Here is a 25016-nt window from a genome sequence, read left to right on the forward strand (position 1 = left end):
GCCCGCGTACCCCTAGAGAGAGGAGTCAGAGGAACACATATTTACCATTAGGGAACAGCTGTGGGGCTGCCTGGGACTGGACACTCCTCTCCCCTGCATGCACACGCACACCCACGCCCACACACACATTGCAAAAACACCACTTTAGTCCTGCATTACACTTGAACCTTGCAGCATTCTTGTTTGTCATAAATCATCTTAGCTTCACAGGACGTACAAAGAAGTAACATGATGAGGAGGAATTATGTCTCCTGAGCTGTCTATTAATACAAATGGTGAAAATGACATTAGGCATCTTTTAAACGGAAACTCTCTCTGGCAACAACAGTACAAAAAAATACTTTTTTTTTTTTTAACTAACAGGTTCTTGTAAAACAAGAAAACAAAAAATAAAGGTGACATCTCAAGGCAAAAGTGTTCTCGTACAGCATGCATGTCATGCAAATAAATGCTCCAGACACTGCAGAAAAAGTGCAGTGTAGTTGTGATTTGGGTGTAAATTGAGCCTTTTGCTGGGAAGCGTGAGTATTGTGAGCGTGGTCAGACAGAGCAAGGAATGGTTAGTGCTGCAAGCTGAAAGACGGGACGACTCATGTTTAATCCTTCCTTACAGTGTCAGATGTTTTTCATCATTACACTGTGAATTTCTTCAACACTGTCACGTTTATCTTCAGTCACTAGCTCCAGCAAAAACATGCTTTTAATTGATAGGCCTTATTTTGACCAATTCTATAGGGGCCACATTTGTCCAAATAATGAATGGCGCACTCAATTAGATGTTAAAATGGAAGAAACTAGCTAGATCAGGGGTGTCAACTCATTTTAGTTTGCAGGCCACATTCACCCCAATTAGATCTCAAGTGGGCTAGACCACAATATTTGTGGCTTAAAAATCCATAAATAACAATTATTAAAAATTTTCCCCATTGTTTTGGTGCAAATAATTACAATATTCACGTTTATTCATTATTATCTTGTTGCAAATTTTGTTGCAAATCATGAGCAGTCTGAAATTTTTAACCAAACATTATTTCAACAGTATTATGAATCAGTGAGCATGCACCATTCAGTTATGCATCCTTTGCAAATGTATACATAAAAATTTCAGGCAGTGAATCGAAACCCCCCCCCCCCCCAAAAAAGTTCCAACAAATAGCAGTGAATGTGTTCTCCATCCCCACGGGCCGGATTGGACACAAAGATGGGCCGGTTCTGGCCCGCGGTCTGTATGTTTGACACCCCCAAGCTATATCATTACGTCAATATTTTAAAATTATATGCTATAGAAGGTTAACATTCAAAAGCGTAGTTCTATAGCAATAACTATCAACGTGTACTGCCCATTTTGAGGCCGATCGAGTCAAGTAACACATCAAATGTGCCCAGAGTTTTGGGAGCCGAGTGGACGCCTTCCTTCCTGCCTGCCTGCCTGCCTCTCTGTCTGCCTGTCTTTCTGTCTGTCTGTTTTACTGTCTGTCTACCTGCCTGCTTGTCTTGAAACCAGAGGTTTACATACACTATAAGCCAGGGGTGTCAAACTCAAATTCAGAGTGGGCCAAAATTAAAAATTGGGACAACGTCATGGGCCATACTCAATATTTAATGAAAAATCAGTGCATTGGGCATGTTTCCCTTTTCTGCAGAAATGTAGGGTTCAAGTTTATCATTGACAACAAACTTAAATTTTGCTGAACCACTGAATCTGGAATAAACAAACTTTAACATTATAAACATCCATCCATCCATTTTCTGAGCCGCTTCTCCTCACTAGGGTCGCGGGCGTGCTGGAGCCTATCCCAGCTGTCATCGGGCAGGAGGCGGGGTACACCCTGAACTGGTTGCCAGCCAATCGCAGGGCACAAACAAACAAACAACCATTCGCACTCACAGTCATGCCTACGGGCAATTTAGAGTCTCCAATTAATGCATGTTTTTGGGATGTGGGAGGAAACCGGAGTGCCCGGAGAAAACCCACACTGGCACGGGGAGAACATGCAAACTCCACACAGGCGGACACTGTGAGGCTGACGCTCTAACCAGTCGTCCACCGTGCCGCAACATTATAAACATGAGAAATCAAATTTGCGATAAAAAACATCAGTGGTATTTTTTTGTTGTTTTGTATTTAAATAGATAACATGAATTCTTCTGTCTCTCTATCTTCTATTTATCTATCTCCAACTACCTCTCTTTTTTATGTAAATCTTTTTTCAAAGGTCAACAACTAAACAACCCCAAAAAATAAGAATGTCCTTCAATAAAAATCCAAATCTCAAACTATTAACAGTCCCTGCCTGAGAGTTGATAAATGGCATTAAAAAAAAAAATCAATTATGTTATATTCTTTGATACAGCCACGTTGCTCTGCACACGACAAACAGGTCTGTCTTTTACTTTAGTGAACAGACAATCTGCCTCCCACCTGTCTTGGAAGTTAACTGTTTTCCATCTTTCGTTTGGCCATTTTTGGGAAGGGGAAGTGTAAATTTGCTCGAGGAGACTGGTAGCATAGTTGCTAACGACCGCAACAGAAAGGGAATGGGCGCTCGCCGGTCTAGACTGATGGGCCAACACACTAGCAAAGCAATCTGGGATTTGTAATATTAGTGGCGCATGTGCTATCTACTGGTGGGCCAGCTCTAATACACATTTAATATGGTCTTGCGGGCCAAATATAATTACACCGTGGGCCAAATTTGGCCCCCGGGCCTGAGTTTGACATATTGCTATAAGCTATGAAAAGACAAATACACGTTTTTCCCCCCTCACTGGCTGACATGAAATCAAACTAAACTTTTCCTGTTTTGCTAAATGCCTGAATATTGATAGAAGGATTTTTTATTAAAGCATTTTTTCATTACTTTCTTCAAAGTCAGAAGTTTACTTACAGTAAGATTAATATGCCTTCAAACAATTTGGGAAAACCCAGATGATGATGACATTTCTTTGGAAGCTTCTGATTTGAGTTAATTAGAGACACGCCTGTGGATATATATGAACTGGGCATGCTTGAAGCACACTGCTTCTTTGTGTAACATCATGGAAATAAATTCAAACAAAATCAATCAATCAATAGGTTACCTATTGAATCGTAAATGAGTTAATAACTACTAGATAAGAAAACAACGTCAAGGAATTTCAGTTAAGTGCAATTTTTTATTTTTTTACAATGTTTTGGTTTAAAACTCAACCAAAGACCACGTTGCCATCACCTGCAGGACACAGGTGTTTGGCTTGGCAGAGGTCTACGCCGGATTGGCTTCTTGGGGCCTTGTTTTACTTTATTTGCATTAGCATCATACAACTTCATTAATTTCCCATTTTGTGTTTAAAGAAAAAAACTGTTGAAATGAGATGTGACTATTCACACCAAATATTCCATAATTACCATGAAAATGAGGTAGTGATAAAGGTACAGCATTTGTTGAAAAGTGAACATACAATACATACAGTGCCATGAAAAAGTATATGCCCCCTTCTAAAGTCCTTTTTTTGGGGGGGGGGGGGGGGGGGGGGTGTTTCCCAAATGTTTTTAAATGCTGTTTTTTCTTTGTTAAGGGGAAAACACATTCACAGCTACCTGGCCCTGTGTGAAAAAGTAATTTCCCCTTAAAGCTAATAACTGGTTGGGCCACCCTCAGCAGCAACAACTAAAATCAAGCGTTTTCTATAACTGGCAATGAGCCTTTCAAATCTCTGTGAAGATATTTTGGCCCACTCTTCCTTGCAGAGTTGTTCTAATTCAGTAACAAATGGAGGTTTTTCAAGCATGAACTAAGGTCAAACCACAGCATTTCAGTTGGATTCAAGTCCGGACTTTGACTAAGCCACTCCAAAACCTACATTTTGTTTTTATAGGCCAGTGAGAAGTTGACTTGTTGGTGTGTATTGGATCATTGTCCTGCTGCGGAACCCAAGTGCGCTTCAGCTTGAGGTCACCAACTGATGGCCGAAAATTGTCCTTCAGGATTTTCTGGTAAAGAGCAGATTTCATGGTTCCATCATTCACAGCAAGTCATCCAGGTCTTGAAGTGGAAGAGTAGCCACAGACCATCACACTACCGCCACCATGTTCTTTTTCTGAAATGCTGTGTTACAGTTACACCAGATGTAATGAGGCACACTCCTTCCAAAAAGTTCAACTTTCGTTTCGTCAGTGCAAACAATATTCTCCACAAATTCTTGGGAATTAATCATTCAGATGTTTTTTTTGTTGTTGTTTTTTTGTTGTTGAAAAAGTAAGATGAAACTATGTTCTTTTTGTTCAGCAGTTGTTTTTGCCTTTAAACGCCATGGATGCCATTTTTGCCCAGTCTCTTCCTTATTGTTGAGTCATGAACACTGACCTTAACTGAGGCAAGGGAGGCCTGCAGTTCTTTAGATGTTGTCTTGGGTTCCTTTGTGACCTCCTGGATGAGTCGTCGCTGTGCTCTTGGGGTACTTTTTGTAGGCCGACCACTCTTGGGAAGGTTCACCTCTGTTCCATATTTTCTCGATTTGCAGATAATGACTCTCACCGTGGTTCGCTAGAGCCCTAAAGCTTCAGAAATGGCTTCGGAACCCTTTCTAGACTCATAGATGTCAATTACTTTATTCCTCATCTGTTCTTGAATTCCTTTGGATTGTGGCATTTTGTTGCAGCTTTTTGAGATGTTTTGGCTGACTTCATTTTGTCAGACAAGTTCTATTTAAGTAATTTCTTGAATGAACAGGTCTGGAAGTAATCAGGCTTGGTTGTCGTCAGTGAAAATGAACTCAGCTTTCCAAAAAATGTTATTAGCCACGCAAAATTTATGACTTAACTTTTTTTCTTTCTTTAACACAGGGACAGGTAGCTTTGAATATTATTTTTTTCTCTTAATAAATCAAATCATTTAAAAAATGCATTTTACGTTTACTTGTGTTATCTTTGTCTGATATTTACATTTCATTTGACATGATTTTAAACATAAAAGTGGAGAAACTATGCAAAAATAAATAAATAAGAATTTGAGAAGTGGGGAAATACCTTTTCACGGCACTGTATGTACATATGAGGTGCCGGATTAGGACAGAAATTAATCAACAGTACAAAGCATGCACAGCCACCTAATCTGCTCCCCCGTCCTGCCACCATCTCAACATGCAACATCCAGAAACAAGCAGTCAGCAGACAGGGGGAAAGGGCACATATAGTATGTCAGCATGAATGTAAGACCACCTGAAATGAAAGCAAAATATGTTTATGTTCTGGGCAATATGTGTGCGGCTATGTGATACATGTATGCTTGATATGTGCTGTATGTTTGTGAGGTTATTTGTATAGCTTTTAGAGAGAGAGAGAGAGAGAGAGAGAGAGAGAGAGAGGGAGGGAGAGAGAGAGAGAGTGAGAGAGAGACAGAGAGAGAGAGAGAGAGAGAGAGAGAGAGAGTGTGTGAGTGTGTGTGTGTGTGTGTTGCAATTTGTGGCCAACTCTTTAGATGACTGAACTCCTGAGCATGTCTGCATCTGCCTGCTATTTGTGACTGTTTATGATTTGCCAACAGCGTGAACATTTCCACATGATGGCCGCTCCTTTCTGACATCTGACCCTGCATGGTACACAGACATTTTATGCAAAAATAAACTTGGCTTTGACGGTTTAAATCAAACATCTGATTGTAGAGTTTGTATGGGCGACTGACCAAGTATTTCTTAAAGTGCTTGTGTGCGTGTGTGTGTGCATGTGTGTGCACGCGTACGTACGTACGTGTGCCTGTGTAGGCAAGAAATGTGCTTGTCTTACACATCCAAATGAATTTAAAGCTAAACACACAACGACTCCCAAAAAGTTGAGAAATAAAGGGTCAAGGAGACCTCCAAGCTGAGCAGCAGTTGGTGTATTTTTTTCAAAGTGGATATAGACGCCACAAAAGAAAATATGGTAGGAGGCAGACAAGACACACTAAAAGATAGATGACACTGTGTATCTACGGAATGCTGCCAATGAACAGACTACTGACGGCAGTCAGATATTTGAAATTAAATACCCTGTAAAATGAATTCAGAGATTCGTTTCAAAATACATCATATATGTTTGAAGATAATTGCTGAAAATGTGCAAAAACGAAGAAATATTTAGTACTGAATTGTTGACATATAGCGTTTAAACTCTTTCAAAAATAATGCATCTTCCCTGGATGCGAGAACTTACAGAACAGCTCGGTTAAATTTGCATCGTTATGTATTTTGTGCTGAAATGCGAAGTATTGTCGGATTCATAACGAGCAGGAAATACATGCTCAAATGTCTGTTAGTCCGAGCCACAGGCTGAATAACATTTGCCTCTGTGTAAACGGTTAGCTTTCCCTGAAGCGTCTCTGTTATGTAGACCCACATACGACAACACTGAGCGAGGCGGTGACGTATTTGACGACCCCACCGCCGGTGCGTAGCATCCGGAAGCCTGTTACCCCGCGGGCTAGCGAGTGGCTAGTAGTGCCTCTCGTCACAGCGTGGAAAAGCCCCACGGCGACTATGTGGGATATATGCAAACATATTAAACACATAGGGATGTGTTAGCATTTGCTTGACGTATGAACAGTGTTGGGAGTAACGAATGACATGTAACAAGGTACGTAATTTCATAAATTGAATTAATTAATTACTAAATGCCCTGCGATTGGCTGGCGACCAGTTCAGGGTGTACCCCGCCTCTCGCCCGAAGATAGCTGGGATAGGCTCCAGCACTCCCGCGACCCTTGTGAGGATAAACGGTACATAAAAATGGATGGATGGATGGATAATTACCAAATTTTAATTGCAAAAGTTATGTAATTGTAATCCATTACATTACTGGGGTAAAATGTGTAATTAAACTACAGTTGCTTTGGGAAATTTCCATGATTACGATTTCAATTATATTTGAAAAATGTCTGCAAAAGCTTGTATTGATCTTTTTTTTTTTCATATCAACATCCTCCTTCAAAAGCCAACGCTTGTGATTGGCTCTTTCTGGCCATTCTGTCGCTAGACTCAATTGACTTGTTAATGTTATGGCCAGTGTTGTACCTGAACGAGTTCAATGAACGAAAGTTAATGAACTAGTTTATATTTTGGACGAACGTGAACTGAACTGAACTTGCGGCACGGTGGTCGACTGGTGAGAGCGTCCGCCTCACAGTTCTGAGGACCGGGATTCAATCCTCGGCCCCGCCTGTGTGGAGTTTGCATGTTCTCCCCGTGCCTGCGTGGGTTTTCTCCGGGCACTCCGGTTTCCTCCCACATCCCAAAAACATGCATGGTAGGTTAATTGAAGACTCTAAATTGCCCGTAGGTGTGAATGTGAGTGCGAATGGTTGCTTGTTTGTATGTGCCCTGCGATTGGCTGGCAACCAGCTCAGGGTGTACCCCGCCTGCTGCCCGAAGATAGCTGGGATAGAAGCGGCTCAGAAAATGGATGGATGGGTGAACTGAATTTAGTTCATTTCTGCCTGACGAACGTTGTTGAGTACGCACTCATTCTGGCGTCTGTGAATGGTTTTTGAACTACAGTTCATTGTCATTCAAGAGTGCCAGGTTTTGTTAAGAACTTCCAGGACAAAACCCGCTTGAACACACTATATACTAGCCTTCACAGTTTGGGGATGAACGCCGTATTTGGCAACTGCTATTCATGTTTACATTCAGCAGGCACATCGCAGCAGCGGAAATGGTAGTAAATGTGGTCTTTGGTTGTTTTGTAATACAGTACATCATTTTTAAAAATGGATTACAAGGAAAATTGTTATTTGTATCAGAATGCTTTAGTAAAAACTGTACGATCACACTGACATAATATGGAATTTATTTTCTTTTGTAATATAAGAATAGATGAGATAAAATATTTTGTCAGTATAGTCAGCCAGAGCTGTGAGGAATGCAAAGTTATCAATGTCCTTTCAACATCGTTCCTGTCATACTGTGTTGCATGTTTTTGTTTGCACATAAAGTCCTGTTTTTTTTCCAAATTCCTCAATTTAAAAAAAGAGTATTCAAGCAACATGTTTTGTCTCATGTTTTTGAGTGTGTAAGGTGAAAGCTGCAGCTGGCTACTACTGTGGACTGAATGGGTGGCAACAATGAGGAAATTAAATGCCAGTATTTTGAGAGGAAGAGCCCATTAGCAACATATCAGAGGGGGGAAAAGTAACAAACAAACAAGCAAACAAAAACTATGAACTTGTTCATTTTTGGATCAAATTATGAACTGAACTACTAGTTATTTTTTGCAATGATGAACTGAACTTTGAACTAGTTCACATAGAAAATGAACTTTCCCAACACTGGGTATGGCAGTCAGCTGCAACAATGTTGCAGATGTACAAGACGTTCTTGGGTTGAAAATACAAAAAACACTTCACACAGACAAAGGATACGGGCCCAAACAATTACGTACAATGCAAAGAGTGCTTGCTGGCAGAGAAGGTGCTGTCTATGTCAAAACAGTCATCGTCAAACCTGAGGACACATCTGTAGGTACACAGCCTACTAGCTTTTATGGACGAGCAGTAACTGCAAGCACTCACATAGCTTACAGTAAAATGGGAAAGAAGTGACAACCCGTGTCTTTTCATGCTTAGCAGGTTAAATGATACTGACAAAGTCAGCTTTAGTTCTATTTCATTTCTGATGCAATAACACGGTTAAGATGTTGCCTAACAGTTTTTCCAAATATGACCTCAAAGCGCCACCTCTGGGTGCAATCTTTATTCGTTTATGTGAGATTTTGAAAAGGTTAGACCAGGTTAGACTCAGACTATATTAGAGTTTAGTGGTCATGGTTTTCGGTTTGGTTTGGTACACGTTGGCTCTTAGGAAAAGCAATTATGTCTTGTATAGTTATGTTAAAGGTATGTTTACAGCATTATTATTCATTACTTTTGTTGTCGTTATTGTATTATTTAAATTATTTTGTATTAATCGGAAATATATATTTGTTGTTCTATCAATGCCAGCGGAGTATTGTGACAGGGAGAACAAATAAATGGTCTTCCACTGGATGGCAAAAGGTACAATAAACAGGTGTATCCCTCTGTTGCGATTTATACACAAGAATAAGTCACGGCTCCCTGCAAATACATCATCTTTGTGTTCAATTATCAAGCCCGGATTTCGCACCGAGTAAGTAAATTGAGACAAGCTCATTATAAATATTGGGACACTGACACAATTCTCATCGTTTGTCTCTAAACAGCGCCATAAAGAATTTGAAATTAAACAAACAAGATGTGCTTTAACTTGAGAATAAAACACTGTGAATAAATGTATTTGAGTGACAGCTGAAAGTTGCATATTTTCAGCACAATCAGTGTGAATCAAACAGTGTCTTAGTGCTGAGAGAACCTCTTGATTTTTCACCATTTTGAAGCCCGATTTCAAATACTGTACTTTGTAATTTGTTCTATTCCTTCAAATTTGGCAGGCCTGTTAACAACATTCTTCTCTGCGGTGAGTCAAATTTATAAGGCATTTTTATTTTCACTTTACAGGGACTTTAAGTGCTATATAAGACAAGACGGTAAGCAGGAGTGAGGCTTCTACAATCACCACCTCATTTACTATTTCTGACTGTGTGGATGAATTGGTAATGAATGCAGTGTTATCTTTGTGCATGATTCAATCAATCATCTAGAAATATTACTGTGAAAATGTACCATGATTTTTAAGAAAGGTTGTATTTATTTTAAAAAAAAAAAAGGATTTCTATGTCAAAGGGATGTGGTTACTTCATGGTGGAAACAGTAGCGGTGGAGGCATTCTCATCACTTAGTAGCTCATCAGGATTCATTTGGCAGTGTGTTTGCTTTTCTGGATTTATGAACTAATAGAGTGTTGAGGAGATGTAGAGTCTGACTCTGAGGGGGAAATATGAGATTTTAACTGACTGGTTTCTTCCTACTGGCCCATCAACTGACATTTGCTTTGCTTCGGGAATGGCCTGGCTCAGACGTACAATTCGGTTGTGGTCAACTCTGTGGCATCCCATTGGCCTCCCAATATTGAAAGGCCGGTTGACCAGACCTTGACATAGGTCTGGCCTGTATGGGATTTGTGGTAGTAAAGAGTATCAGTTGCTCACCAAACCAAGCTCTCAAATTTAACACCTACCAAAAGCAAACAATTGTCACAACATACTGTTCTGAAATCGTGATATCAAATTCTGACATTATGCTTGTCCTTCTGACAAGTAAACAATGTCCAATTCAACATAAACACAGGTAATGATCATTGCGTAGCAGTACCTACTGTAAGTAGGTGTTTCTATTACAACCCCCATTCCAATGAAGTTGGGACGTTGTGTTAAACATAAATAAAAACATAATACAATAATTTGCAAATCATGTTGAACCTATATTTAATTGAATATACTACAAAGACAAGATATTTAATGTTCAAACTGATAAACTTCATTGTTTCTAGCAAATAATCATTAACTTAGAATTTTATGGCTGCAGCACGTTCCAAAAAAGCTGGGACAGGTGGCAAAAAAGACTGAGAATGTTGAAGAATGCTCATCAAACACCTGTTTGGAACATCCCACAGGTGAACAGGTTAATTGGGAACAGGTGGGTGCCATGATTGGGTATAAAAGGAGCTTTCCTGACTTGCTCAGTCATTCACAAGCAGAGATGGAGCGAGGTTCACCTCTTTGTGAACAAGTGCGTGAGAAAATAGTCGAACAGTTTAAGGACAATGTTACTCAATGTACAATTGCAAAGAATTTAGGGATTTCATCATCTACGGTCCACAATATCACCAAAAGGTTCAGAGAATCTGGTGAAATCACTGCATGGAAGCGGCAAGGCCGAAAACCAACATTGAATCCCCGTGACCTCAAGCGGCACTGCATCAAAAACCGACATCAATGTGTAAAGAATGTCAGTAAATACAGTTTGGCGCTACAACTTGAAACTCTACTATGCAAAGCAAAAGCCATCTATAAACAACACCCAGAAACGCCGCCGGCTTCTCTGAGCCCGAGCTCAGCTAAGATGGACTGATGCAAAGTGTAAAAGTGTTCTGTGGTCCGACGAGTCCACATTTCAAATTGTTTTTGGAAATTGTGGAAGTCGTGTCCTCCGGCCCAAAGAGGAAAAGAACCATCCGGACTGTTATGGACGCAAAGTTCAAAAGCCAGCATCTGTGATGGTATGGGGCTGTGTTAGTGCCAATTGCATGGGTAACTTACACATCTGTGAAGGCACCATTAATGCTGAAAGTTGCATACAGGTTTTGGAGAAACATATGCTGCCATCCAAGCAACGTCTTTTTCATGGACGCCCCTGCTTATTTCAGCAAGACAATGCCAAACACATTCTGCACGTGCTACAACAGCGTGGCTTTGTAGTAAAAGAGTGCGGGTACTAGACCGGCCTGCCTGCAGTCCAGACCTGTCTCCCATTGAAAATGTGTGGCGCATTATGAAGCGTAAAATACGACAACGGAGACCCCGGACTGTTGAACAGCTGAAGCTGTACATCAAGCAAGAATGTGAAAGAATTCCACCTACAAAGCTTCAACAAATAGTGTCCTCAGTTCCCAAATGTTTACTGAATGTTGTTAAAAGAAAAGGTGATGTAACACAGTGGTAAACATGACCCTGTCCCATCTTTTTTGGAACGTGTTGCAGCCATAAAATTCTAAGTTAATGATTATTTGCTTAAAACAATAAAGTTTATCAGTTTGAACATTAAATATATTGTCTTTGTAGTGTATTCAATTAAATATAGGTTCAACATGATTTGCAAATTATTGTATTCTGTTTTTATTTATGTTTAACACAACGTCCCAACTTCATTGGAATTGGGGTTGTACATTCACAAGCCTTGGATTATTATATGCAAATAATAATAAACTGTCCTAAACAATGACAAGCCTCAAAATGACTACTTGGTTAATTTCCAGTGACTGTCAATGAAATGCCTGTGCAAATTCTGCAAATGTAATGTGCCAGCAAGCTCTTTGCTTTAACTGCTCCACACCTCGTGGAAACCTGCCCTTCAGAACGGTTCAATATGCCCTAGGAGCTGAATGATTTTTGTCAATTTAAGTCAACTGAGGCAAACACTGATAAATGCCAATGGAAGGTTAGGTCAGCTGTGTGAATTAATCCCCAACGGGCAGCAGTTGAGGAATTGACCCAGGAGGACCTATGGTGTGTGTCTGTCTGCATGGCTGCAGAAATGGAGAGGTACTGGTAGAGCTGTTGCACAAAGTCCAGCCAAGAGGAGGAGGAGGAGGAAGAATAAGAGAAGCCAAAGCAGATGCAGGAAGTGAGAGGTTACTGGAGCAGTAGCAAAGGGGGAAAGCAGAATCGGTGGTAGTCCTTTGCCCTTGTATGTCACACATGAAGAGAAAAGGCTCACAGATACTGGAACAAGGCCTTCATTTGAAGTTGCATATACAGTATATATATATACACACACACACAGACCCTTTCCAAAAAAAATTAATATCATGGAAAACTTTATTTATTTCCATAATTCCATCCAAAAAGTTAAACTTTAATAAATTATACATTCAGGGCCCACATTTTAAACAATTTCAAGTATTTATTTGTTTATTTTTACACAATTTGGGCTTCCAGCTCATAAACCCCACGAAATCAGGAATTAAAAAAATTAGAATACTGTGAAGAAATCACCATTTACTTCTCAGTTTTTGTAGAGAGAAAAGAAAAAAATTGGTGTCATATTAAATCAATCAAAATATAGTGCTTTTAAAATGATACGGTAATCTTCAATACTTGTTTGGGAATCCCTTTGCTTTAATCACTGCCTCGATGCGCCGTGTCATTGAGGCAATCAGCCTGTGGCATTGCCTCGGAGTTATGGAAGCCCAGATTTCTTCTTTGTTTGTGGGTCTGATGCCCCGCATTTTCCTCTTGATAATACCCCATAGATTCTCAATGGGGTTTAGATCCGGCGATTTGGCTGGCCAGTCAAGCATTGTGATGGCATGGGCATCAAAGCAGGATTTGGTGCTTCTGGCGGTATGGGCAGGGGCCACGTTCTGCTGGAAGATGAAATCTGCATCACCATACAGATCCTCAGCAGAAGGAATCATGAAGTCCTCTAAAACATTCTGGTAGACTGTTGCGGTGACCTTGGATTTAAGAAAGCAGAGTTTACCAACACCTGCACTGGCCACTGGACCCCAAATCATGACTGACTGTGGATATTTCATACTGGACCTCAAGCTGCTTGGGTTCCATTCTTCACCAGTGTTCCTCCAAACCCTTGGACCTTGATTCCCCAATGAAAGGGACACTTTACTTTCATCAGAAAAGAGGACCTTGGACCAATGGCCAACAGTCCAGTCTTTCTTCTCCTTGGCCCAGTTGAGACGCTTCCTACGTTGGCTCAGGCTTGACCCGAGGAACCCGACAATTGTAGCCCATCTCCCGGATGCGTCTGAATGTGGTGTTTTTTTAAGCTTTCTGGATCTCTGCTAGATTCTTGAATCTTCTTTGTTTGATAATCCTCTGAAGCCCATGGTCATCACCTTTGCTGGTGCATCTTCTCCTGCCTCATTTTGTCCTTCCACTAGACTTTCCATTGATATGCTTGGACACAGCACTCTGTGAACAGCCAACCTCCTTAGCTATGAACCTTTGTGGCATTCCCATCCTACGGAGCGTATCAATGATGGTCTTCTGGCCAGTTGTCAAGTCTGCAGTCTTCCCCATATTGAACCCAACTGAGACAATTGAACCAAACTGAAGCAATTTAATGACACCTGGAGAAACTTGTGCAGGTGCTTTGAGTTTAGTAGATGATTAGTGTGTGACACTCTGTTTAAAACATTTATGGCCTGCACAATTTGGGCTGATTTCTTCACAGTATTAAAATTTTTTGAATTCCTCATTTTGTGGGTTTTATGAGCTGGAAGCTGAAATTATGTAAACATAAACAAATAAATACATGAAATTGTTTAAATTGTGGGCCCTGAATCTATAATCTATGAAAGTTTAACATTTATTAAACTCCAAAAACAAATAGAATTACTTAAGGATATTGGACACAGACTAATTTGGTGTTCTACGTGTTATTAATAAAAACCTGTTATTTATTTTCCTTGCAAGACGTATTAGGGTGTTAATACTCACCAACACAAGTCTTTCCATCCGTGTGCAGGACAAATTTCATGTGGCACGAACACTTGGGGCCATGGTCTGTTTCTTCACAGATGTGCTGGCAACCACCATTTCCATAATTACACGTCACTACCAAAGAACACAAAATTAATGAAGAAAACATGGACTTTTATTCATAAGACTTTTATTCAAGTCTTTTGTCTGAGAAGTGACAAAAATGAGGAAAGGTGCCTTATGTCTAAAGGATTTGTAATTGATCTGTACAAGCTGCAATATGTCATCATATTTACTCTAAAAACCATCACCTGGTAGAATCACTCAACACTCACCGAAAGGCATGATCTTTGGCTAGTTCCATCAATATTAAAAAGTTGGGGCCAAAACATATTTTGGTGGATTGTGACGCAGAATATCACTCAAGGTTACTTCTGAACCCAGATTTCTCACAGTAGTAACATTCGGCATACTGTATATAGAGTAAACAAAAGTGCAAATGTGAAAAATGTGAAAGTGGAATTACATCACAAGGTTGAATTACATCACAAGAAGCTCTTGTGATCATATTCTGTTAATTTTGCCCCATTTCCTGAACATCCCAAATCAGTGTCTTTCCTTTTAATGAATGGGAGCTCGACATTTGTTGTATGCGTGTTTACTTTTTGACGACTTTGCAAATTTTTAAGTCCACATTTCTGCGATGGCTGCTGAAGGAAGCCTCAGCCTTGGCACTTTTAACACACCTGTGATGACAGAGTGAAAAAGAGCACCAGAGAGCCGACGCTTCCACCGCCATCCTGTCTACACCTGACCATCCCAGGCCCTTTTTGCCCTTTTCCTGGGCTGTCACTGAAAAACTATAGAATAACACTTCTCCAATCCTTATCCAAACACAGACAAATCCCCCATCAGCCGTGGCCCCAGCTCTGACAGGATGATCTTAGCTGCACAGCAACAGGAAGTGTGCGCTGTCCGTCACAGCAGTCCCTTTCGCATAACCTCCACACTTGCCCTGGTTGTGTAAATGATCACCCCCTATTTGATAAACATGCTTTTCTTGATGAGGATCATTCAGAAGATTAGTTCCTGCCTGGTAATTAAATTAAATCTGTCTTGAAGGTTATTTGTGGAATGAGTGCAATTATCTATCATCGGCAGGTTTCGTACCCCTATCACCTTCTCCTAAGGAGCCTATAAACCCTTTCCCCTTCTTTCGTGTGCGTGCGTGCGTGTGTGTGTGTGTGTGTGTGTGTGTGAGTGTGTGCGCGCGCATGCGCCTTTCAAGGAAGTGAACTAATTTATGCCTTACATTTGCAGTCCTTCGTGTTACGGGTGAGCTGGAATCCAGGTCGACATTCGCAGGAGATGCCACCCTTCTGTGTTTCCCGACAGATGTGTGCACAGCCATGATTCTTGTCCATGCAGGTGGGTCCCTCCTTTGTTCCTTCCGGTCGCACTGCGAAGGAAAGGCACAGAGCTTTTATTCCTTTGCATATCACACAGATTTCACTCTGCTTTAGGTGGCTGACAACAAGGTAGGTTTCAAATGATCAGGGGTCGTGAGATGAGTAAAAATGTTCACATAGCTGTCACATGCCCTAAAATCACATCAATGCCTACTGTTGGTGACTGACATGCACAGCACCCCTTTGCAGAGCTCCAAGCATTTGTTGGAACACGCTCACTTGCTTTAGGCTATAAAAAGGAGGCTGCATACAGAAAAAGGATAAAACTCCCAGCAGGAGCTGATCCCATACACTTGTAATTTCAATTGAGGTAATCACCATAAAGGGGAAAAAAGAGGCAGAAAACCAAATCCTCACTGGGGGAACAGATCAAAAGAGACCAAATAAGGGTGTCAATGTATACTTTTATATGACATCAAGTTATTTAATCAATCAATTTCATTATCAAATTATTCAAAGGTTTAGCAAACATGGCATAAATGAGGCAGAATATTTATGTGATAACATACTGTACTGTAAAAGCTTGATGAAGTGGGGAAGGATGAGCCCCCTACATATCTCTACCATTTGGGACCATCATGTCTTAAAAGATGAGTAATTTTCCTCCTGCTTCGCTCTGTGTCTTAATCAAGACAACTTCCTTTGCTGGAGAAGACTGATATATGATGCATTTGTTGTGAAACCTCAGCGCAACCACAGATGAAGTGACATACGCCAGCTCCCTGGCTCATAAAAAAACAAACAGATCTCATCTCCTTCTCTTTCTCTTGTGGTGCACAAGGGAGACTGTAAGCACCAGGACATCTCCATTAATGTCTCATTAAATCTGCTGCCACTTTGAAGGGCACTTGGTGGTCTGACTTGCATAACAAACCAACATTCTTCTTTTCCTTTCAGCTTTTCTCGTTAGGGGTCGCCATAGCGTGTCATCCTTTTCCATGTAAGCCTATCTCCTGCATCCTCCTCTCGAACCCCAACTGCCCTCATATCTTCCCTCACTACATCCATCAACCTTCTCTTTGGTCTTCCTCTAGCTCTCTTCCCTGGCAGCACCATCCTCACCAGCCTTCTACCAATATACTCACTCTCTCTCCTCTGGACGTGTTTAACCCATAGAACTCTGCTCTCTCTAACTTTGTCTCCAAAACATCTAACTTTGGCTGTCCCTTTGATGAGCTCATTTCTAATCCTATCCAACCTGCTCCCTCTGACAGAGAACCTCAACATCTTCATTTCTGCCACCTCCAGCTCTGCTTCCTGTTGTCTCTTGACTGTTCTATCGCATAGCACATCTGACACATTCTCTTCCGGTTCAAACCTGCTTGAACCCGTTTCTTCCATCCATCCATTTTCTTTACCGCTTATGCTCACGAGGGTTGCGGGCTGCTGGAGCCTATCCCGGCTATCTTCAGGTGGGGTACACCCTGAACCGGTCGCCAGCCAATCGCAGGGCACATAGAAACAAACAACCATTCGCACTCACATTCACACCTCCGGGCAATTTTGGAGTCTTCAATCAACCTACCACGCATGTTTTGGGGATGTGGAAGGAAACCGGAGTGCCCGGATAAAACCCACCCAGTCACGGGGACACCATGCAAACTCCATACAGGCGGGGCTGGGATTTGAACCCTGGTCCCTAGAACTGTGAGGCAGATGGGCTAACCAGTCGCACACCGTACCGTCCATACAGTACATGTCCTGTATTATTCTAACATACTTATCTGCCATTCCAGACTTCCGCATGCAGTACCACAGCTCCTCTCTGGGTACTCTGTCATAGGCTTTCTCTAGATCCACAAAGACACAATGTAGCTCCTTCTGACCTTCTCTGTACTTTTCCAACAACACCCTCAAGGCAAAAATCTGTGGTACTCTTTCTAGGCATGAAACCATACTGTTGCTCGCAAATACTCACATCTGTCTTGAGTCTAGCCTCCACTACTCTTTCCCATAACTTAATTATGTGGCTCATCAACTTTATTCCTCTTTAGTTCCCACACTTCTGCACCCTTGTTCTTAAAAATGGGCACCAGCACAGTTTTCCTCCATCCCTCAGGCATCACTCACTCACTACAATTCTGTTGAACAAGCTGGTCAAAAACTCCAAAGCCACCTCTCCTAGATGATAGCCTGTCTCACCTCTGCTCGTCCTTTCTCAGCTTCCACCACATGGTTCTCTGCTCTGCCTTTGTCTTCTTACTCTTCCTCCCCACCACCAGAGTCATTTTACACAACACCATAGCCACACTCTCCTTTACTACTACCTTCCCCTCAGTAACCTCCTTCAGATTACATCATCTGCACAAAATGTAATCCACCTGCGTGCTTCTACCTCTGCTCTTGTAGGTCACCTTATGTTCCTGCCTCTTCTGGCAGGAAAAAGTGTTCACTACAGCCATCAGTCCCTCAAAGTTCCTTTCCTGGATGCCGAACTTACCCATCACTTCTTCATCACCCCTGTTTCCTTCACCAACATGTGCATTACAATCTGCACCAATCACGACTCTTTCTCTATCTGGGATGCTCAGAACTACTTCATCTAGCTCCTTCCAGAATTTCTCTTTCACCTCTAGGTCACCTCCAACCTGTGGGGCATAGCCACTAATCACATTAAACATAGCATCCTCAATTTCAAGTTTCAGACTCATCACTGGATTTGATACTCTTTTCACCTCCAAGAAATTCTTAGCTTACTCTTCCTTTAAAATAACCCTTACTCAATTTCTCTTCCCATCTACACCATGATAAAGAAATTTGAACCCTGCCCCATACTGCCTTTCCATCTGCTCTCCTGGACACACCATATATCAACCTTTCTCCTAATCATCATGTCAACCAACTCCGAGCTTTCCTATCATAGTCCCAACATTCAAAGTCCCCATATTCAGTTCTCGGCTCTGTGCTTTCCTCTTCTCTTTTCTGCCTAAGAACCAGCTTTCAAACTCTCCTTCGTCTTCAACCCACAGTAGCTGAATTTCCACAGGCATCCTGTAGGTTAACAGCGTCGGTGACGGACGTTAACCCGGGCCACGACCAATCCAGTATGGAATTCTTTGTATGAACGCTCATATTTGTTTGGCAAAGTTTTAGGCCAGATGCCCTTCCTGAAGCAACCCTCTGCATTTATCCGGACTTGGGACCGGCCTACAGTTTACACTGGCTTATGCCCCCCATCGGGCTGCATTCCAACATTTTCCTGAACGTATGATAATTTGCACGTGTATTGTAACCTTTTAAAGCTTGTGTAACCTTGTGCGTTCTTACTCTTGAGACTTGCACATCGCTTGTCGTACAGTTCCTGACTCAGGGGCTACAACAGGAGAACAACATCACCATGCTGGAAACAGGCCTAATTTTATTTTAATATAAAGACAGGGGTGCACATAAGTGGTGCCCAGGTGCACACGCGCACTAAAAATGTTAAAAGGGCACCAAATTCAAGTGTCTCACTGCGCGTTGTGTACCAAGCATTTTCTCTTTTTTTTTTTTGTTTTTTTTAGCAGATATTTGGACTGGGCTCGAGTTGTGTTGTATTTCGCAAACAACTTTTTCAAAAGGATAAGTCTTTGGGGTGAGGGCGGAGGGACTCCCAATGAGGCGGCAGGCTTAGCGGGCTTCTCGGTCTCACTGTGCAGCGGCTACCACGGTCCTTTAAAATATGTCTTTATGTGAAACCGGTCTGCGGTGCGGAAAAGATGGGCGACTCATGCCCTAGAGAACTGCGCCAAATCAGATGATCGATGATCAAATTTACGTACGTTACCATGGGCTAAGGTGAGGTTTAGCCTCCTAATTAGGAGGTCACAAGTGGTGTTACCCAAGGTTAAGTTTAGGGTCCATAATTTGTATGCCACTTGGCAGTCTCATCAAGAGACATGGAATAAGTTTTCACAGTTACGCTGATGATTCTCTGCTTCACATTTCAGTTTCTCCGGATGACCACATTCAGATTGATATTCTTTTCATGTATTTTAGAAATTATGTCCTGGATGGCAGATCATTTCCTAAAGCTCAAGCAGAACAAAATTGTTGTTTTAGTTACGGGTCTGGGAGCTCAGAGAGAGAGAAACTTACATCAAAATTATGATAGGTTAAAATGCTAAACTGAGTTAAATTTCATCCCATACATTACTAACAGCTGCGATTGGCTGGCGACCAGTTGAGGGTGTACCCTGTCTCTCGTCCGAAGATAGCTGGGATAAGCTCCAGCACGCCCGTGACCCTTGTGAGGATAAAGCGGTACAGAAACTGGATGGATGGACATTACTAACAGTGAAAACTGGATTTTATCACCAAAATAATATTGCCAGACCATTTCGCTCTCTAGAAAACACAGTGGGACTTATTCCAGTTTTTATTTCCAGCCATATTGATTACTGCAACGCTCTCCCGTCTGCTGACAAGGACCAGAAAGAGAAAGCACATTACACTGGTTTTCGAGGCCCTGGACTGGCTTCCTGTGTGTGTCAGGATTGATTTTAAGGTTCTTTTATTAAAACCCTTCATAGTTTTGGCCCCTTTTGTCAGCAAATCTGCATTTACCATATAAATGCTTGCATACCCTAAGGTCCTCATAGAAATACCCAGAGTCAGACCTAAGACCCATGGTAAGGTGTCGTTCTAAAGGCCTCTTCATACTCCCGCGCTCGCGCAGCCAACAACACCCACATTGCATCACGTGACCGACGCATTGGTCCACACGGCCCCTCTGCATGACTTGACGCACACACGGCAAAAAAAATTTGCTGCGCGTAGAATGCCGTGGAGATCATCTCTCGTGATTGGTCCGTTTTAGTAACATGCTGTGATGACGTACTCACCGTTCCTCTCGGTTCCACATACCACCTACGCCGCTGCCTTTATGCAGCATAATTAAACGTATCATCTGGTCATCTAGGTCCATTTGTTCTAGCAGACACTGTTCCACGGTTGCCATTGTTGTTGATTTGTTCCTTGTTATGGAAAGGAAAGGAAAAACGGCTCCCGGAAATGGTCAAAAAATGCAGAGGAAACTCCACCCTGTGGCGTCCTAGCCAAAATTTTAAAATGTATTCTTATTTTACTTTATCATGGTAGCTATGTTTGTGTTAATACATACTAATCTTGTTCTTTTATACTAAGACATTATGAATATAAAGAAAGAATGGTGCAATGGTGTGTTGTGGTACATTCGCCTGACTTTGGTTCAGGCAGCATGGGTTCAGTCCCCACTCAGTAAGGTGCGAGTATGAATGGTTGTCCGTCTCTATAAGTGCCCTGCGACTAACTGGCGTACAGTACAGGATGAAACCCGCCTGTCACCTGAAGGCGGGGGGGGGGGTAGTCAGGCCAGTGTGTACTACATAGGCAGTAATGTATGTATGTATGTATGTACGTCATGTTGGCGCGCAACACTCCTGCGCAATTTTCAAAGTGAATCTGCAAGTATTTTCAATTATGGATATAGAAAAGTGGTTGAAAACTCAATAAACAGTGTCCTCTGCAAAACTGGACACTAAACCGATGCAGGAGAGATTAATGTGTATTTTGGAGCTCACTGGCACACAAGCTACTTTGGACCCAGAGGCTGAAGATAATTTGCTGGACTTATTAAAGGTAACCGCTCTGGTTGTATTATCTGGGACTGATGTGGTTAAATCGGAATACTATATAGTACTAGGGCTCGTGAGTCTCTGGTGAAGAAAACAGATGCACCCAGGTTCCCCCCGAAGATGGAAAATGGACAATAACTAACACACTTGGCACATTCAAATGAGCTTCCACGGCGATATGTGAAAATTCTTGTTCCTCGGTGCAACAGCGCAGTATGCTGCCAAGAAGCCAGGCCCATGTAATTCAACTGGCTTTTGAAAGGACCTTATTTTAAAATTTCAATCTGAGTGGATGGATGTTTTGATGAGGAGGTTCAGCACAGAGAAGTACCTTCGAAGTGTGTGAGCGTGTGTGTGCGTGCGTGCGTGCGCACGTGTTCGTGCGTGCGCACGTGTTTGTGCGTGTGTGTGTGTGTTAGCAATCCATGTCTCTCTGTTGAGCCCGTAAACCGCACCCGTGGTGCTTTCTCAGTTGGAGAGATGCGTCTGATGTTACATCTCATATGTTAAACGATGTTTTGTGGATATTGATGCCTTAAATTATGATGACTGGTATTGTAGCTGATCATACTTGCTGTTGTTTAAGTTTAACATGATGATTATTGATAATTTGCGAATAGGCTATAGGATTATCAAAAATATGTCTGTAGGGTAATAATTAATTGTCACCCCCCCCCAATATTATTATGTGCCCCTCTTCAGACTGAGGTCTGGCGATGGGTCTGCTTATACTGTGGTTGAAACGGGACTAGTAGTCAAACATCATCCATTTGTACATGTCTAGAACATTTAGGAGCTCTTTCATGTTTTTAGTTGCTCTTGTAGTTGTTGAGCTTACCAAGTCTAAGGTATCAGACAAGTATAGCAAATAAAGAATGAATGAGCATCATGATAACAAGGAAGGCGCTTATATTGTAAGTCTTGTGAATCGCGTTGGAGATTTAAGAGCGATGAGGAATTCAGTGGTCCCTTTCCTCATCTGTGTGTCTTTTGGAGGACCAGAGTGAGAAACCTATGTGAGAAAATGAGTGATAAATCCATGAACATAACATAGGGTTGAATTTCCATACAAGTAACCCCACTGGACTGAAAATTACTTACTGAGGCTCTATTATGCATCCCAAAACTCACACCACCCCCTCATCATTTTTATGGAGCCCTGCTACCCGAATGCGACGGACCCATCCATCAATAACATGCCGGTCTGGGGCCTTCATCTCTCAGAGGACCAATAAAAGTCACAGTGTTGACGCAATGGACCTTTTCTCTGGGCCAAGCACAGCGATCATCCACACTGTGCCATTCTCTCGAACTGGCTCCAGATTTTTTAATCATTACTGGATGATGGGAAGCAGAAAGAAAAACAACTCAATATGAATTCGGATGGGAAAGTGAAAGGGAAAAATAACTCAAGATATGAACCACATTCCACTGCACCAACATGCTTGCTCATATCCAACCTATATGGAGAAACTAATAAAACTCAGAACCCCCAATAAATACAAAGGTAGGCACGACTAGAGTCCAACATGTTGATATTGAGCGGGAACAAGAAGCTTCGTAGGCACAGGGAAAAAGTGGATATTTAAAAAAAGAGAGCCCTTGCATGTAAATAAAAGCGAACACTTCAATTAAGCGTGAAAACAAGGACTGTTCCCTCAGAAACTTCTTTATCCCCAGGACAGGTCGTGACCTCTGAACCTTAAGCGCTACTCAAATCTAATAAATTCCTTTGATGTAGCTTATGGCAAGGCTCCTCCATCTCCTTGGAAATGTTCTCCCACTGATAAGGAGAATGGTACTCTCATAACAAACTAGCACAGCTCTGTCCAAAAGTAACACTGGTTACACAGCCAGTCAATTATATAATACGTTTTATGCTTATTTGTAAAAGCACACACTGTGAGATTCCATGTTGCTGTTCTTACCCAGACTCAACCAAAGAGTGGTAAAAGGTGGGCCGTGTCTGAATAATTATAAAGTGCAAAGGGCCACAGGCTCAATTCCCCTAATTGGCACAAGCGCTCACGGCAGACACAATCAGTGATTGGCTGTCATGCATGCAAAAATGTATTCCTATTAATTTGAACTGAAATACATAGAAATACATACATATATATATCCTGCCCGACGATAGCTGTGATAGGCTCCAGCACTCCCGCGACCCTTGTGAGGACAAGAAAATGGATGGATGGATATATATCTATATATACAACCCCAATTACAATGAAGTTGGGATGTTGTGTTAAACATAAATAAAGACAGAATACATCCATCCATCCATCCATTTTCCGAGTCGCTTCTCTTCACTAGGGTCGCGGGCGTGCTGGAGCCTATCCCAGCTATCATCGGGCAGGAGGCGGGGTACACCCTGAACTGGTTGCCAGCCAATCGCAGGGCACATACAAACAAACAACCATTTGCACTCACATTCACACCAATTTAGAGTCTCCAATTCATGCATGTTTTTGGGATGTGGGAGGAAATCGGAGTGCCCGGAGAAAACCCACCCAGGCACGGGGAGAACATGCAAACTCCACACAGGCGGGGCCGGGGATTGAACCCCGGTCCTCAGAACTGTGAGGCTGACGCTCTAACCAGTCGGCCACCGTGCCGCCAGACAAATCATGTTCAACCTATTTATTTGAATACACTACAAAGACAAGATATTTAATGTCCAAACTGATAAACTTTATTGTTTTTAGCAAATAATCATTCACTGAGAATTTTATGGCTGCAACACGTTCCAAAAAAGCTGGGACAGGGTCATGTTTACCACTGTGTTACATCACCTTTTCTTTTGACAACATTCAATAAACGTTTGGGAACAGAGGACACTATTTGTTGAAGCTTTGTAGGTGGAATTCTTTCCCATTCTTGCTTAATGTACAGCTTCAGCTGTTCAACAGTCCGGGGTCTCCGTTGTCGTATTTTACGCTTCATAATGCGGCACACATTTTCAATGGGAGACAGGTCTGGACTGCAGGCAGGCCAGTCTAGTACCCACACTCTTTTACTACGAGGCCACGCTGTTGTAACACGTGCAGAATGTGGTTTGCCGTTGTCTTGCTGAAATAAGCAGGGGCGTCCATGAAAAAGACGATGCTTGGATATGTTTCTCCAAAACCTGTATGTACCGTTCAGCATTAATGGTGCCTTCACAGATGTGTAAGTTACCCATGCCATTGGCACTAACACAGCCCCATACCGTCACAGATGCTGGCTTTTTAACTTCGCGTCCATAGCAGTCCGGATGGTTCTTTTCCTCTTTGGCCCAGAGGACACGATGTCCGCAATTTCCAAAAACAATTTGAAATGTGGACTCGTCGGACCACAGAACACTTTTCCACTTTGCATCAGTCCATCTTAGATGAGCTCGGGCCCAGAGAAGCTGGCGGCGTTTCTGAGTGTTGTTGATAAATGGCGTGTTGCCGCCATAAATTTCTAAGTTAATGATTATTTGCTAAAAACAATAAAGTTTATCAGTTTGAACATTAAATATCTTGTCGTTGTAGAGTATTCAATTAAATATAGGTTGAACATCATTTGGAAATCATTGTATTCTGTTTTTATTTATGTTTAACACAACGTGCGAACTTCATTGGAATTGGGGTTGTATATACAGTGGGTACGGAAAGTATTCAGGTCCCCTTAAATTTTTCACTCTTTGTTATATTGCAGCCATTTGCTAAAATCATTTAAGTTAATTTTTTTCTCATTACTGTACAAACAGCACCCCATTTTTACAGAAAAAAAAACTGAATTGTTGACATTTTTGCAGATTTATTAAAAAAGAAAAACAGAAATATCACGTATTCAGACCCTTTGCTGTGACACTCATATATTTAACTCCGGTGCTGACCA

The 25016-nt window shown here is 41.8% G+C and overlaps 1 protein-coding gene across 4 annotated transcripts in view; it reads right to left on the minus strand.

Moving 5' to 3' along the window:
- Positions 1–25016, minus strand: part of scube3 (signal peptide, CUB domain, EGF-like 3) — a 135904-nt gene that overhangs the window by 27817 nt on the left and 83071 nt on the right. For 2 of the 4 annotated variants that reach the window (XM_061795676.1, XM_061795666.1), the window contains exons 5-7: positions 15402–15548; positions 14107–14224; positions 46–116 (exon numbers count right to left, since the gene is read on the minus strand). In XM_061795676.1, the coding sequence (XP_061651660.1) occupies positions 46–116; positions 14107–14224; positions 15402–15548 (336 nt within the window). The remainder of the gene's footprint in view (positions 1–45; positions 117–14106; positions 14225–15401; positions 15549–25016) is intronic. The other 2 variants (XM_061795683.1, XM_061795694.1) reach the window with 2 other exon arrangements.

Source organism: Phyllopteryx taeniolatus, chromosome 1 (genome assembly GCF_024500385.1).
Source record: "Phyllopteryx taeniolatus isolate TA_2022b chromosome 1, UOR_Ptae_1.2, whole genome shotgun sequence".
Lineage (NCBI taxonomy): Eukaryota > Metazoa > Chordata > Actinopteri > Syngnathiformes > Syngnathidae > Phyllopteryx > Phyllopteryx taeniolatus.